Below are 14,895 nucleotides of genomic sequence, written 5' to 3' on the forward strand. Positions count from 1 at the left end.
TCTTACCAGGGTTGGCCTAACATTATCCTACCTCAACAAGACTTTTAGGTGACTCAGCAGGCTATGATGAGTGCGAGTGCTCTGGTCTGTCCAGTCTGAGACCCAAATCTGGCATTTGCAGAGTACAGACAGACCCAGCCTCTGAATCATTCATCATCATTTAAAGATAAAAGGTAAGCAAGATGATAACCATCAAAACGTTTTGTACAGGAATTGCTTTTAACAGCAAGATACTGACCTTTAAAAGGTAGCCCTAAAAGATGTCCTCTTCAAAACAAGTCTGCAGAAAGGCAGTAGAGCCAAGAAAATACACCCAGTTCACAAATAAACTTCTACTATTGCTAAGCATTACCCACCACAGCAACTACAACACAACAGGCTCTCCAACACTGAAGTACTATAGCTCATAGTTACATTTTTATTCTGTAGTCTTTATCATAGTTAATTATGTAGAACAAAATGTGACAGTTTGAGATGATAGCTGAACATGATGATACAGCAGACAAGATGGTACAGAAATAACAGAAAAATAAATACGGGAAATCATACTTTCCTCCAGCCAGGTTTTCCACTCACTTCTCCACTGCAGCGGTGAAGCAGAGCACAACATCAAACTTTTAAAAACAAAGTTGAGCCATAGGTTCTTCAAATGGAGTATTTAGCGGCATTTGGCAGGAAGGGTTTTAAGAATCTGCCCTGTGGTATGAATATAAATGGTTGCAAATACTCTCCTTGGCTGCACTGATGTGCAACCACTCTGTCCTCAGGTTAGTTGCTGTATAGTAGCCATTTCTAATACTAAAGGTTTTCAGAAAAAGTACTCCAGCTGTAAGCCTGGGAAACATTTGTGTGTATCAGTTTTTACCAGTGATTGGTATTTATACTAGAAATAGAACTCATATTGGCTAGTCCTTGGCTCTGTTTGTGCATTCCCTTCAGTCACACTTTGCTGCTAGCACTTTTGGTGATGGCAGTCTTTGACAGTTGACCTTTCTGTCCTGTTTTTATCATACAAAAACACAAATTTTGATCAGGTAAGTTGGTTGCCTACTGCATGAACCCTCTTCCAAAAGGAAAGCTCCAGCCCTGTTTTTTCAATTGTCTTGCATTTTGTTCAGACCAACTGTGACTTCTCATCATTTTTACCTTTTGAACAGTTGATGTTAAATCTCAATTCACTTGTTACCTAACTGAATTCTTTGCTGTCCCCTGTATATAAAGTACTGTCAGCTGAAATTAAGGCAACAGCTCACGGGGTGTAGGTAACACAGTAACCTTGAGAGTTAGTCTTCCTGGTTGTATCAGAAATCTACATCCATAATCTGAGGAGATGGTGAGACTGTATTTTAACTGGAAACAGAGTGTGACATTTACCAGACTACCTCATTGTTTTCAAAGTTCTGGACAAATACTAAGTTGGGACTGAAACTATTGGGATCAGTCAGAAGTGAGAAGTAATCGTTAGTGGCTGGTTTGTAAGAGTAAAGCTGGGTACCTAAGGGCCTGGTTGCAAAGATTTTAGCTCTGCTATCATCTGCTGAAGGCAAGGAGTCAGCACATTGGCTCTGAGATCCCAAGAACATGGGTTGTATCAGGAGTAACCAGGGCCAAGAAAATTAGCGTAGAAGGTTAAGGTAAGTGGGAAAACGTAATTCTGCTACTAACAATGAGGTGCAACAGTTACAAAATCTGATTTCCACAGGTTTTTTAGTTCTTTCAGATGGTGGCTTATGTTACGAGCATTCTTTGGAACCCAGTAAATTAATCCAAACACACATCATACAATCATATTTACCGGGGTGGGAAGAGCTGAATGTCTAATGTATCCGATAACTAACCTGAACATCTATAGAGCTACACAGAACAATTCAGAGTGATTGCTTTCTGCTTTCTTTCAGGTCCTTCCCCATCCTGTGCCTGAAGTGCAGGCTTACCTGTCGCTACCAGTGAGACGCCCATCTGCTGATCGCTTAACCAAAGACAGCTTGTACATTGCACGGTGATGGAACCTCTGTCTTGGTTATGTGACAGAAGCACCTCCGTATCTGTAGGCTGTGTGGGACCTAGCGTACCTCTGTAAGCCTCCCTAGCTAAAAGGCTGGGCATCACTGACCTGCCCAACAGATAATACATATTAACAAAACTATCTCGTCTAGCACAAACGAGACTGCTTCTCCGCACTGATCGTTGTGTGAGAATTACTATGTGCAAACAAATGCTAACAACAGGCAGCAGGCTGGAATGAGCTCCGTGAGGCCACGTGCTGGTTTTCTTGTGATAGTGGCCTAGTGATGGTTCTCATAGCACCTCTCATGGAGCTGTCTTGCACAGTCTTCCATAAAAGTGCCAGTAACAAACTAAAACATGCTTTTTTGAAACCAATACTATGATGCCCAGCAGGAAACAACTTGGACTTCGAAGGGAGGAAGATCACACCTAGCTGACAGAAATACATCCAGGGTGGGGGAAAAAAAAACCCCAACGCTCTATCCAAAAAAAGAGCTGTAGAGAGAACTGAGGAGTATCTACAAAATTTCAGGTATGTTTGCCAGAAAGGACAAATTTGCTAACTTCTATCTTTGTCCAAACTAAAAGCCATAAATGTCTGAACATTTTTATTAAAGTGTTAATTATCACTTGTCTTTGTATGACTTTTATAAGTTACTGTTCAAGTCACTGCATATAAAGTGTTTCTGCAATACTAAATTACTAGCCTGAATTTCCTAAAGTTTTTAAGAAATCTTTTAAGTTATTTTTGGGGGATATAAGTTTAGTGACCCAAAGCCTGCTGGGAATTCAGTACTTACAATGGTAGATGTACTTTCATTTTACTTTGTCAACAAACCAGAATTTACGCACTTCATCCCATATCTCCAAGAGAAAAAAAGGGAACGCTCGCACTCAGAAACCAAGGTATCACCCTTCCCTCATCTGCATCTGCAAGAGCACCTCTGGGATGTCTTCCATTTGCTCGTGATCAGGATCAATTTACAGGCAGTGGAAGGATGGTGCAGATAATCATTACCATTGGCTAGTTTGCTGCTCTACTAAAGGTATGGGTCCTGTAGTACGGGGGGGGGGGGTGGTGGTGGTGGTGGTGTGTGTATGCATATATACATATATACCAGAAATAGTTCAGAAAAGTGATTTTTGCACAAAACTATTTTGGCATTTTCAGCAGCAAAATGCTGACCTACACCTAGGTCTAATATTGGCATATTAATTCTGACAGGGGAGTATGTGAAGTGTGAATGAAAATCCAAAGCCTAGGACAGATCCAAGCTCAGTTAGCACTGCTAATTCTGAAGTTGATTGAATCAGTAACATTGAAAACAATTGCTAAATGTGTTCTAACTTTATCTTCAAAAAATAAGATTTAACTGCAATAATAACCTGGTTTTAAAAGGTAAAATTGAATTTACTGGAGTAATTCAAACTGCAATTTTAGAATAAGTAATCCAGCTGCATTTCCTCTAGTCTTTTAAATATACTTGAAGCTTTCAGATTTGTGGAAATGAGACTATAGATGCTTATTAAAGGTAGGGAGAAACCAAAACAGCTACACCATTTTAATTCTTGTACTATACGAAAAATGAAGACTTCAGCTGGCAAACTGCTTGCCCCAATCTGCATTCTTTACCAAAATTTGAATTCTACAAGCACAGTTTTTAAGGAAGAGGAAATACTGAAAAATATGATAAATGGATATGGTATTTGAAAACGAGCACATTCAAAATTTCATTTAAAAATAACTGATTGTCATATTTAGTATTTTAAATCAAAAGCACTGTCTAGCTACATTATACTTAGCATCATAACTGTGCGTTTAAAAGCTCTTCTTGAGTGTGGCAGATAGCAATCATGTTTTCTTTCCTTCAGCATCCAGTCATGAAAATACTTTCAGTCAGGGGTGAATTAAAAACTAAATTTAAGTGTTTTTTCACTTTAGGTGATAAATATCTTTAAAGCAATGTTATTTAGGAATCAAATACCCTTCTTCAATAGTCATTGCCACCTACATATCAATGCAATATGCAGCTGACTGCTGCAGAGGCCCCTGTGCTTTTCAGTACCGCTTAGGTCATTCCAAAGATAGTTTCAAGTTACTCTTTATGGTTAAATGAACAGTCTATCAGCACACCACAAGCATTCTCAAAAACAATTTTTTAACTGCAATAAAAATATTTTATATGTTATTTTGGGTAGATTATTCTTTTTTCCCTGCAATCATAAATATGAAAGTACAAAAAATATTGGTTCAGAGAGAAGGGACTTCAAACATGACATACAGCAAAATGATATTATTATATGTCCTTGTACCAGATAGAAGTCAAGTCTGAATGAGCAGTGTGGGTCAGTCACAAATCCTAACATGCAACTGATACTTTAAGTTAATGAGGTCACGGTCACATGCATGAGCAGTTTTAACCATGTGGTGATCTACAGTATTCACTGGATCACTTGTATATTCAATTAGACCAATTGAGCCCATAAAGGTACTCATGTGCTTAAATATTTGTGGCATCAGGTACCAAGGCAGCAATTATGAGAACTGGGTGGGGTTTTTTGAAATTCTTAGGTGTGTTGTCCTTACCTCCTCCTTCCTTGATTCCTAAACCTGAATCAAGTGGGTAAAACCCATTTTACACTGGAAACCCAAGCTAGTGGCTGTCCAAAGATATGGAAACTGTTTAAATATATTTGAGTTATTTAAATATTTAATATGCAATAATGAGAGATAAATATGGGAATGTTTGTGAAACAGGCCAGAAATATGAATACTCCTAGTTGTTTTCAAGAACGCTGGCTTTACTATTCAGAACTTACCTTGCATGTTACACATTCCTATAATTGAAAAAAAAGCTTAAATATTTTAAAGTAGCATTCTGTTCTCCCCCATAATTCATAGTGATAGCAGAATGAAGAAAACACAGAAAGAGCCTTAGACCTCAACTGTCAGTTTTAAAAATTGCCAGTTCAATTCAGTCACTAAAATGCAACATGAAGTGTTGAGGTTTTCTTCCTTTCAGAAAAAAAGCAGTATTTTTTTTGTTTAATTATTGTGGTGATACCTCCTAAGACATGTTTTTCATTATATATGTTGTTTTACACTTAAAACTGTCTCTCTTGCTTCAGGAATGCAAAGTGAAATGAAATCACAGATTTTAAAGTATCCATATATGCGTCTTTAATCACAGAAAATAGGACAAGTGAGAGCCAGATCGTTCTTCCACTCTGAAGGAGCAAATCATCAGTTCCTTGCTAACAGTTGAGAATTTTGCGAGGATTACAACTTAAGCATCTCAAATTTTTGAAGTATCATACACCTGAATGCAATTGTGTCATTAAAATAACCTTTTGAAAGACTTATGTTCTCAATTTTAGTTTAATTGTTTTTAGAGGTATCATAAGGTATTTAATAGTATGAGATATCTTTTTTCAGTGTAACTTATCTTGCCCCCTTTATTGTATCTGTTATTCATTTCAATAAGACTGGCTATACAGAGCAAAAAGGAAAAAAAAAAAGAAGTAATCACAACTGATTTAAAGAGGTAAATATTGGTTAGGGAATCCTTAAAAAAATTCTAAGGTCCCAGTAGACCTCTGTCAGTAAGAAATTCCACATTTATCATGGAGTAATAAGCTTTTGGAAAATTATCCTTTCTTAAAAAAAGAGTTAGACATATGTTTGAATCTGTTCCGATTTGAAGAAAGAAAAAGTCACAATCTTTTTCAGCTCTGTTAATCATCATTTAGATTATAACCATTCCTTCTTTCAAGTTGAGAAAGCAGCTTGCTTTAAATAATAAAAGGATGATAATCAGTAGGTTTATATGTTTATGTCTCTCATCTTAAAATACATACAAAAATGTAGAATTTAAAGTTGCTGTACACCTGATAGAGAAACACAACACTGTCCCTAACAGCCAATTGCTAAACAATTTGATAAATGCCAACAGGCTGTTTTGCACTACGTAGAGAAATAGGTTAAAAACCTAAAAATAAAAATACCCCCCCCCAAGATTCACTGAGCTGGTTTTGCTGTCTTTTCTTGCTTTAGTAACCTCAGGTATTTTGAAACTGTTTGCTTCATCAAAGGCAGCTGAATGAGAAACAGCAGTCACATCAAGAAAAAGGAAACTATTGAAATGGTTTGGGATTTTCTTCTTCCACTTTCGAGAACAGTTACAATGTTTTTCAGAAACAAAATATTCATGTTTGCTCAAGTTCAGAAGCTCAAGTAGTAATGATCATCACATGAAACATACTTCTACTTTAAGTGGTAAAATACCAGCTTGGAACCATGACCAGTTCTAAACCAAGCTTCTTACAAGTTTTCCTTCTGTGTTGAGTTCTTGAAACATCCTTCTATCATATATATTACCCTTCTATCCTATATGTTATCCAACCCCATTTATAAAAATGATTTGCTATTTTGCATTTTTTTTATTCAAAAGCAAGGTTAACCAAAATTTTTGGCCAACTGTGGAGAAGTATATGTATCTCAAAATTACTTGTCAGCAGCAAAAAGACTCTTCAAGGTAAGTGTCTTAACCACTGTACAGTTTGATAGTTTTAATGCTTCAACAGTTTTTTTTTTTTTTCATTTTCATTGTTGAAGAAATAATTTCACAATCTCAAATCAAAGTCAACACTGCAGTGAGGAGAGCTTTTCTACTTTATTACAAAGAGAAGAAGCCTTTATGTGGTCAGAAAATACAAGATTGATCTTTTTTTTTTTTTCTCTTCCTATGAAACGCTGCTGTTCAAACAGCCAGAGTGAATTGTCTCAGTTCACTTCTTTAAGTCCCATCACATTCACTTGGGTATGGATGTCCTTGGCTGCTGAAAATCTGGCCCTTTAGTGCACAGGGCGACAAAGTAGTCCCCTGACCAGCAGTTCCAGAATGTCCCGTTTTCATATATTGCATCCATGCACACCTCCTAAAAATGAGGTACAGCAGGGCAAACATTTTCCAAAATAGATGTCATATATATAATATATACACATTCGTACATACATACCTTTATTCATGTGATGTCCAAAAATTTAAAAAAAATGTACACATTTATTACAAAATCGTAACAAAGACTGGACAGTGTTTTGCTCATTCTGGAAAGATGAAGCTCAGTAATACACAACTCTGGAAACTAGCCAGAGACTGTGGCAATATCTTTCTTCTAAACAGTCAGATATTCTTGCATTAAGCTTGGCGAAAACTGCCTTTCAAAAACAGAAGGGGAAGTAAAATGAAGGAAGCAAACCTTGCTCATCTTTCCAAATGAAATACGAGAAGGATCTTCACATAAAAATGCACAAACATTTTTTATTACCAATAGTGCTACAATGAACAATGCAAATTTTGTTGTCTAATTTTTTGTCTTTTTTTATCTTTTTTTTTTTTTTTTTTTTGGAAACTAAGTGGTAAACTTTTGTCAGTGTACTCGCTTGTCTTTACAGACTCAAGCTTGTCTGCTGGCAAAAATAAAACAAAAACAAAAATTCAGACCCTGCTCGAACTAAAGAAAAACAATTACAAATTTAGTTGTTGGGCAGCACATAATTAGTAAGGCAGGACCTCAAATGGTGACCCTTCGCATGAGCCAATTGCCAGATCCTCAAGGAATTAAAACCAGGATGCCTGAGCCACATCAGTTCTGCAGTTATGTTGAGTATTGTGCTGAGACAGCCATACCCCAAGAAAAGGGAAGTCTTTAGAAGGCTTGCTGAGCAGGGTTGTAGTTGAAAGTTGATGGCAGATGAGGCCTTTCTTCTAATTTATCATATTCCAGATGGAACTCCTACAATTAAAAACAAAAACAAAACCAGACAAAATCAGACAACTAATCATTTAACTGTTGATAACTGTTGCTTCTACAGACCATACTTGAAATGCACAAATATAGAATAAATCAAGTCCTAACTTATAAATAAATCAGAAACACAAGATTTTGCTATCTGGGATCCTATATTTAAATTTATTAAAAAAAAAAGCGCACTATTCTACGCTATTACACCTGCAGTGACGCTAGCTCTCCTATTCTTTTATAGCACATTACTCTCAGAACCCCAGTTATGATCGCAATTACATGTATAGTTAAGACACAAACATACAGTTAAGGCATTACCTGAATTATGAATAAAAGCTTCTGTCTTTCAACAGTTCAGACATACAGAGACTTATTCTGGAGGACCTGAAGTTTTGGGACATTCTGTGGCATGCTATCAGGCCCACTGCTAAGTTAAACTAGCTAGGTTTCTCCTTCTTAGTACAAAATTGGAGTACAAGATCTAAAATGATAGAGACAAACTATTTAAACCTACTTAACCCAGAATTTAATAAAATATTCTATCATGTTTTATACTTGAATTTAAGCTTCAGGTTCACCCATCCCTTCTGTACATCCTGAGTAATGAATAAAAGCTCCTTGCTACTATATTGTACTTTGGCAGTGTCCTTCATGAGAAATACTCTGTTTTATAAACAACTCATAGAATAGAAATTTTTGCCATGTACTGGGATGCCACGCAAGCTATTGATTTATAAATAAGAAGCTTTATTGTCTCACTTGCATGATCATTTGAATTTTACAAGTGTCTGATTTGCATAATTATAAAATATTTCAGTAATCCAGTATAAACTTGTATTCTGACTGTAGCAGCTATTACAAATCAGAATGTAAGCATCTCTGATGTCTACATGCATCCTGATTATCATACTGAAAAAAGCCCCAGCTTTCTTGCTTTTCTGTGACCCTGACTTGTGCACACAACCCTAATTAGTGCACCACCTTGACATCTGGTGCCTGTAACTTCGTATATGCAAAAATGTACAAGGACTTGCTTAAATCTTATATGTTCCAAATCCTTTCAGCAGTTTAACTCCATCTCATCCCTATTTTATTTTCATTCAAGAATTAGAGTAAGCGGAAGTTTCAGAATTGTTCTTTAAGGCTACTTCCTGTTAATGCAACAACGGCTACCTTGGACATGCACAGTAATTTATTTAGCCTAATTCAACAGAGAATCTCAGCAGAACATTATTTGTATCTGGGGAGCAGCTCTATCCAACTATTTTTATACACTGATGAAAACACAGAGTACTGAATAGACAGATTATTTAGAAAACTCCATGAAGCAGTTAAATACTGTGGTATTTCAGTTTTACAGGTAGACAAACTAAGGAACAGGTCAAGGCAAGACTGGACCTCTAGGAAATTAAACTTCCAGACCTCTCCTCTTTAAGGCAAGAGAAGGTTTATCTAACATTGAAGGAACATTCAGCACAGTAATGAAACAAATGAAGGAATAATGCTCAGAATTTCATAAGTCTGTATTCCCCAGAGAACACTGTCCCTAAACCTGGAAAATCCTAGCAAAAATCTATGTGAGGTTACATCCATCTGCACCAAAATTTTGCTCATCTGCCTCATTTCTGGTTCCCACTCTCTGCTTTTTTTATAGCACACTTCCTGTAGCCTTTAGGTTGACTATGTAAATTATTTTTGTGGCATTCTTAATCAACACTGCATGCCAGTTGATGTATGTTCTCCTCCTATGCAGATATATATACTCATGTTGATACTGAAGAGGCACCAGCTCTCTTCTGTCAGAAGCAAGCAAGATCAATGAGTAGAAATCTATGCAGGTATTTGAGCAACAGAGGCTGGTCTAGGTTAAGGTCTTCAGTAATTCTGAAGTCACTTTATAATAGAAAAAATACCTCTCGAACTTCTCTCCCATTCATGGCTTTCAAAGTTTCCATTTTGCACATAATCATGGAAGGGTCTGCAGATTACTATCAATCTATGGTCAGCTGTTAGGAAATTGCTTCTTTAACAAAATTGTAAACAAAAGAAAGGGTTAATAATAAAAGCTTAGATCAATTACCTGAACCTCCACATGTTCTGAAATGCCTTCAAAATTACAAATGGAAAATGGCTACTTAAACCGGTAAGGCAGCATCAGTAGCCTAGAAAAGGGGTTTCCAACCTTAATGTGGTTGTGTGCTGCTATTGACAGTAGTGGCTCCAAGCAAGGCGCGTGTCTGGAGGAAGTGTTCAGTCGCTTGGGCAGTGCTTTGCGTACCACAAATTGGAAACCCCCCCATTTAGAGGGAGAACTATGATTTCCTGCCAAAGTTTCTTTAGAAGTATGTGACTTGATACTTCTTACTGGCACAATTTTTTAAAATAAACAGGCTTAAAACAGGTATATAGGATGCCAGAACAGCCTTTTTGACTTGCATTCCTGTTTCAGCAATGCTAAATTGCAACATCCAGTAGTGTATAAGAACACCTAAAGTTATATCCAACAATGTCAAAAAAGAACTCACTGACCAAATATTTGAAAACTAGAAGACAATTATTTATTACATATAGAAAAATACTTTCATTACATGTATTTTATGTTTTTGGTTTTGATTCCAGGGGCCACCAGAGTTTAGGATGTGAACAGTTAGTGCTGATATTTTTGGATGTAAACAGATACAAATAAAATGTAAAAATGCCACTTATCTATTGACAAACATTTGTTACATTGTTTTATTTTCCATATGGAAGTAATTATTAAAATTAAATACTTTTAATTAACCAAGAATAATGAATACTAAATGTGTGTGGGGAAACGTATAGCACGTGCAACACTAAATAAATTGTTATATGCAATGAAACCAATCACTTCTCATGTCATTCTGGTAACTTGTTTTGACTGTAAAGTTACATCAGCCTGCACATATACAAACTTCAATAGGTAAGTAAACTAAAGACAGAAGAAAATTGTTTAAGGTGATCCACAGCTTTGATAGAGTAAAACAAAACAAAATTTAGCTGAACAGGAAGTGTCCTGAGGAAAAAATATTCTGGACTGTGTTGTCCATCAAAGGAAATGGTAGAAATACCAAGGCTAGCTCTAAATTACAGATGGGACTGGAAAAGCAGTATTTATGCTGACTTAAAGATGGATGCAAAGACCCAAACTTAAATTAGGGACTGAATTAAAATGCTATGGCACATCTTTATTAATAGAACAAATGCAACTTTCTAGCAATTATAAAAGTATTTCAATTAATATTGATCCTAAAATATTAGCAAATCATTTAATATAGGCAGCAATCCTTACAAGCAAATAAACACTCTGAAATTTAACCTCCTGTCCCATAAAAAAAAAATCCACCTTTTATAAATACAAAACCAAAGTATAAGGGCTTTATAATCTTGTTCCTTAAAAGGGATTAACTCTCCTTACTTTTCAAAGGAGAAATTCCAGAAAGTTTACTTCAGACAATTTATATCAAGATTTCAGTAAATGTGTAATTATAGAAGGCATTTTTGGTCTCATATCCACTTCCCTTCCTCTCTCAATTGAGTCTCTTTCATGTCTCCTCAACAGAAGCAAACTATATAGCCAGATCCTCAGTGAAAAAATCAAAGTGTCCTTAACCATACTGTATTTTCCACATTCCCTAGGATGAAAAACCATATACACAGTCATATCTGTAATCAGCATTTTCTTGAGTTTTGTTTTTTATTTAAGGTGAATTTGAAGATATAGTCATTCATATTTTCTTGCCATTTAACCACTTATCAACATGGAATTAATTAGATTTTATTTCCTAACATTTTAGGAATTGTCCCATTACTCAGCTATTTTGATGCATTTCCTTCTTTAGTCCATTATCTATTGTGAATGAAAAGCCTACGCTTTACTAATGAATGTTACTTGATATTTTATTGAAAAAATTTATGCAGTCTGCTTTACTCGGATTTGTTAAAAGCAATCTCAGACACTGTCAAAAAAATCTGTTAATCCAGATGGGTTTTATGTTTTTACAAACTTTCTTAAGATTTAGTATATTATCCAAAGTAAACAGTTAATATCATTATATCTCAATGCAGTATAACTTTTATAATTGAGTTATTAATTTGTAGATACAATAAAAACACAAGCTCATACTTGCATAATGCAACAGATCTGCAAAGTACAACACATTAAAATATGTGCTGCAGTATATTTGAGCATATACAGTAGAACAAAAGACAAGTTTATAAACCACCTTGAAAAATAATTTAATTTGCATGTATAAGTGATAATAATTTACCAGAAATAATTCTTGTCCGACTGTTTCAGAGCAGCATTAATGAAACCATTAAACAGCAATTACTATTGTGGCCTTCTAGGGAACTGATATTCCCAGTATTTCCTAAAAATGTACCTGTATAATAAGAGACTGCAATTTACCAGGATACTTTTTTTAAAATAGCTTCTTGTATTTTTATTTCCTGAAACATTAATTAATACTTCTACGTTTGTTTAAAAATAAAAATAAATAAAAAAAACACTTGGCCATATTTTCCTTTGCATTAAAAGCAATGTTTAGTCCAATACTGCAATTCTTGTTATTACTCCTCCTCCTCTTAGGAAATCTTAACTCCCAAAATTAATATTGGAGGTAATATCATTAACATACAATGCCAAGATCATACTTGACATTTATCTATGTATGAAATTGTTTATCATAGAAACCTGTCGCAAAATTTTTTCCAAGTGATTCCTTTTCCATGTAAAAATAACAATTTTTCTTCAAACCCTTCTCTACCTTTCCCTGATCAATAGTCAACTTGCCTGATGTACTTTGCACCAAACTAAAATGAAATACGAAGAAAGTTTTCAAAATAATATTCCAGTTTCAATTTTTATTTTAATAAATATGCAAGTCTAGAAGAAAAGATTGTCTCTTCCTATGGACTTTCGAAAAATGTGTCCTATTAGCTTACTGCTGTAGGTAACAAAATTTCAAAAAAGAACCTCCCTCCCCTTAATAGCCATTAATTGCCTCTTAATGTTGGGAGAATTATTTTCAATATGCAAAGTAGAGAGAAGGAATCAATGTAGGTTTTCAGGGCTAAAACGTTTGGAGAACAGCAGTGATTAGTATCTCTTTTTCATCACAGCACCTTGGTGGATGCCTCCTATAGGAAGCTAGCTCTTCTCTAAAGTGAAAGGATATAGTATACTAATTAACAACTGAAGCACTGGATGCTGAAATTCAGGACAGCACTTCAGACTCCAAATGGAGAAAAATACTTCAAAAGTAAGGCTTAAACATCAAGTAGCAGTTAGATGCATTTCCGCTACAGGTACAGAAAGAACTGACACTAAAGAGGTTGCTATCCGTATAAAGTGAGCACTACCTTCCTTCTAGTAAAATACATTGTGTTTCCAAATAGGGTATAAGCTCAGTCTGATCCATTGATATATGCACCTGGATGAGGCTGTTATTCTTCATTAATAACTGAAACATGTTCAATTGATTTTGAAGAAGGATCCTACCTTTTTAAAAGGTAATTATTCCCTCTCTGAAGATCTCAAGTAAAAATAAAATACGTTTAAACAGATTCTCAGGAAACCTAAGGGAGTATACCAAATGACAAACCAGTAATTCAAGTGAAAACTAAATGTTAGCTTTTGTTTAGGCTTTTTTTGAGGGCAATGATGTCTTTGTTTGCTTCAAGGTCTTGAAATTAACTTGCACATATGAAAAAATGACACAAGTAAGGAAATGTTGGCTGTGTTACAGCCACAGGAAGAGCTACAGAGGTGATGGATCACAGATACAAGTTGAAGAGCCTCCCATAAAGTTTGAGACAAAATGAGAATTACTCAGTCTCTCCCCCTTTCCTCAGACTAAGCAAAATTATTGGGTGCAAAGAAAAAAAAAAGAAAAAGAAAAAGAATGAGCACCATATCTAATTAATCTAAACAGAAAACTTCTTCCTACTCGGTAGATTGAAATGTAATGCATTGAACACAGGGGAGAGTACTGAAGTCTATACCCTTTAATTTAAAACTGAAGGTTAAAAACACATTAACAGATATATAAATATTTAATGAAATAAGTCATAATATCAAAGTACATAGCTGCAACTTGATCACAGAACTGAAATGCCTCATCAGCAAACAATTCAAGAAATTAGGCTTCAGGTGAAGGGATTTCTGATGGAATAAAATACCTATATATGTGGAACCACAATACATAGTTCCAACATGCAGGAATCACATCTGTTGAGTTCAAAGCTTCAAGATTAATCTGGTCTGATCTGTTAAGTCTTCTTCAGAGAAAAGGAAGAGCAAGATACAGTATAGCTACCAAATGTCTGACATTGAAGTTCTATGTTTGCTTTGACATGGATGAATTGGACATGTCAGCTAAAACTTGAAGCAAATCATGCCGCATCCACAAGATCTCATAACAAAAATTAAGTGGGTGATGGCATTCTTGATGAACTATTTAACTCTGATTCCAGCTAGGTGTGACAGCTGTGTGTATACTGTGCAAATATCTTTTTCAGCTGCAGCTGGAGCCAAATGCATCACCTTGCAAGACAGGCTATTTTCAAGAGCACACACCTCCTGTCGGGTTAGTGAATGTCAGCACCTCTGTTTGCTCAAATAATGCTTTGGCACAGAACTACATTAGGAAATCTCTGCTCTGGTGGGGGGGAGAGAGGAGGGGGAAAAAAAAAACCACACAGAAATCAAGGTCCAGCAAGGAATAGATACTGCATGAGATGGTCTTAAAACCTGGAAGCTATTAAGATACTGAAAATTAATTATCTTTGGGGAAGGATGGGGAAAAAACAAAGCACAGTTCTATAAATTTCCTAAGCTAACTCTGTGCAAGTAAGGGTGAACTTTGCTGACAGTATTGATGGGCAGAAAGGAACAAACTGGTTAACAAAGTGGAAATGGGAAAGACTGGTGTTCTTTATGATTTTTTTTTAAATGCCTGTTGGCCTACAATACAGAAAATGAGCATCTTGAAAATATACCTCCCTCACAAAAAGAAGTGATTTATTTCAAAGTATTCTGATGTTCAAACGACAGGGCACAAA

At 35.6% G+C, this 14,895-nt stretch overlaps 1 protein-coding gene across 6 annotated transcripts in view; it reads right to left on the minus strand.

Moving 5' to 3' along the window:
• Positions 1-6,660: 6,660 nt before the first annotated feature.
• Positions 6,661-14,895, minus strand: part of CNOT2 (CCR4-NOT transcription complex subunit 2) — a 97,845-nt gene continuing 89,610 nt past the window's right edge. For 5 of the 6 annotated variants that reach the window (XM_026061753.1, XM_026061751.1, XM_026061752.1 and 2 more), the window contains one exon: positions 6,662-7,803. In XM_026061753.1, the coding sequence (XP_025917538.1) occupies positions 7,717-7,803 (87 nt within the window). In that variant the 3' untranslated portion in view covers positions 6,662-7,716. Of the gene's footprint in view, positions 7,804-14,895 lie in introns of all 6 variants that reach the window. The other variant, XM_026061754.1, reaches the window with a different exon arrangement.

Source organism: Apteryx rowi, unplaced genomic scaffold (genome assembly GCF_003343035.1).
Source record: "Apteryx rowi isolate R43461 unplaced genomic scaffold, aptRow1 scaffold_185, whole genome shotgun sequence".
Lineage (NCBI taxonomy): Eukaryota > Metazoa > Chordata > Aves > Apterygiformes > Apterygidae > Apteryx > Apteryx rowi.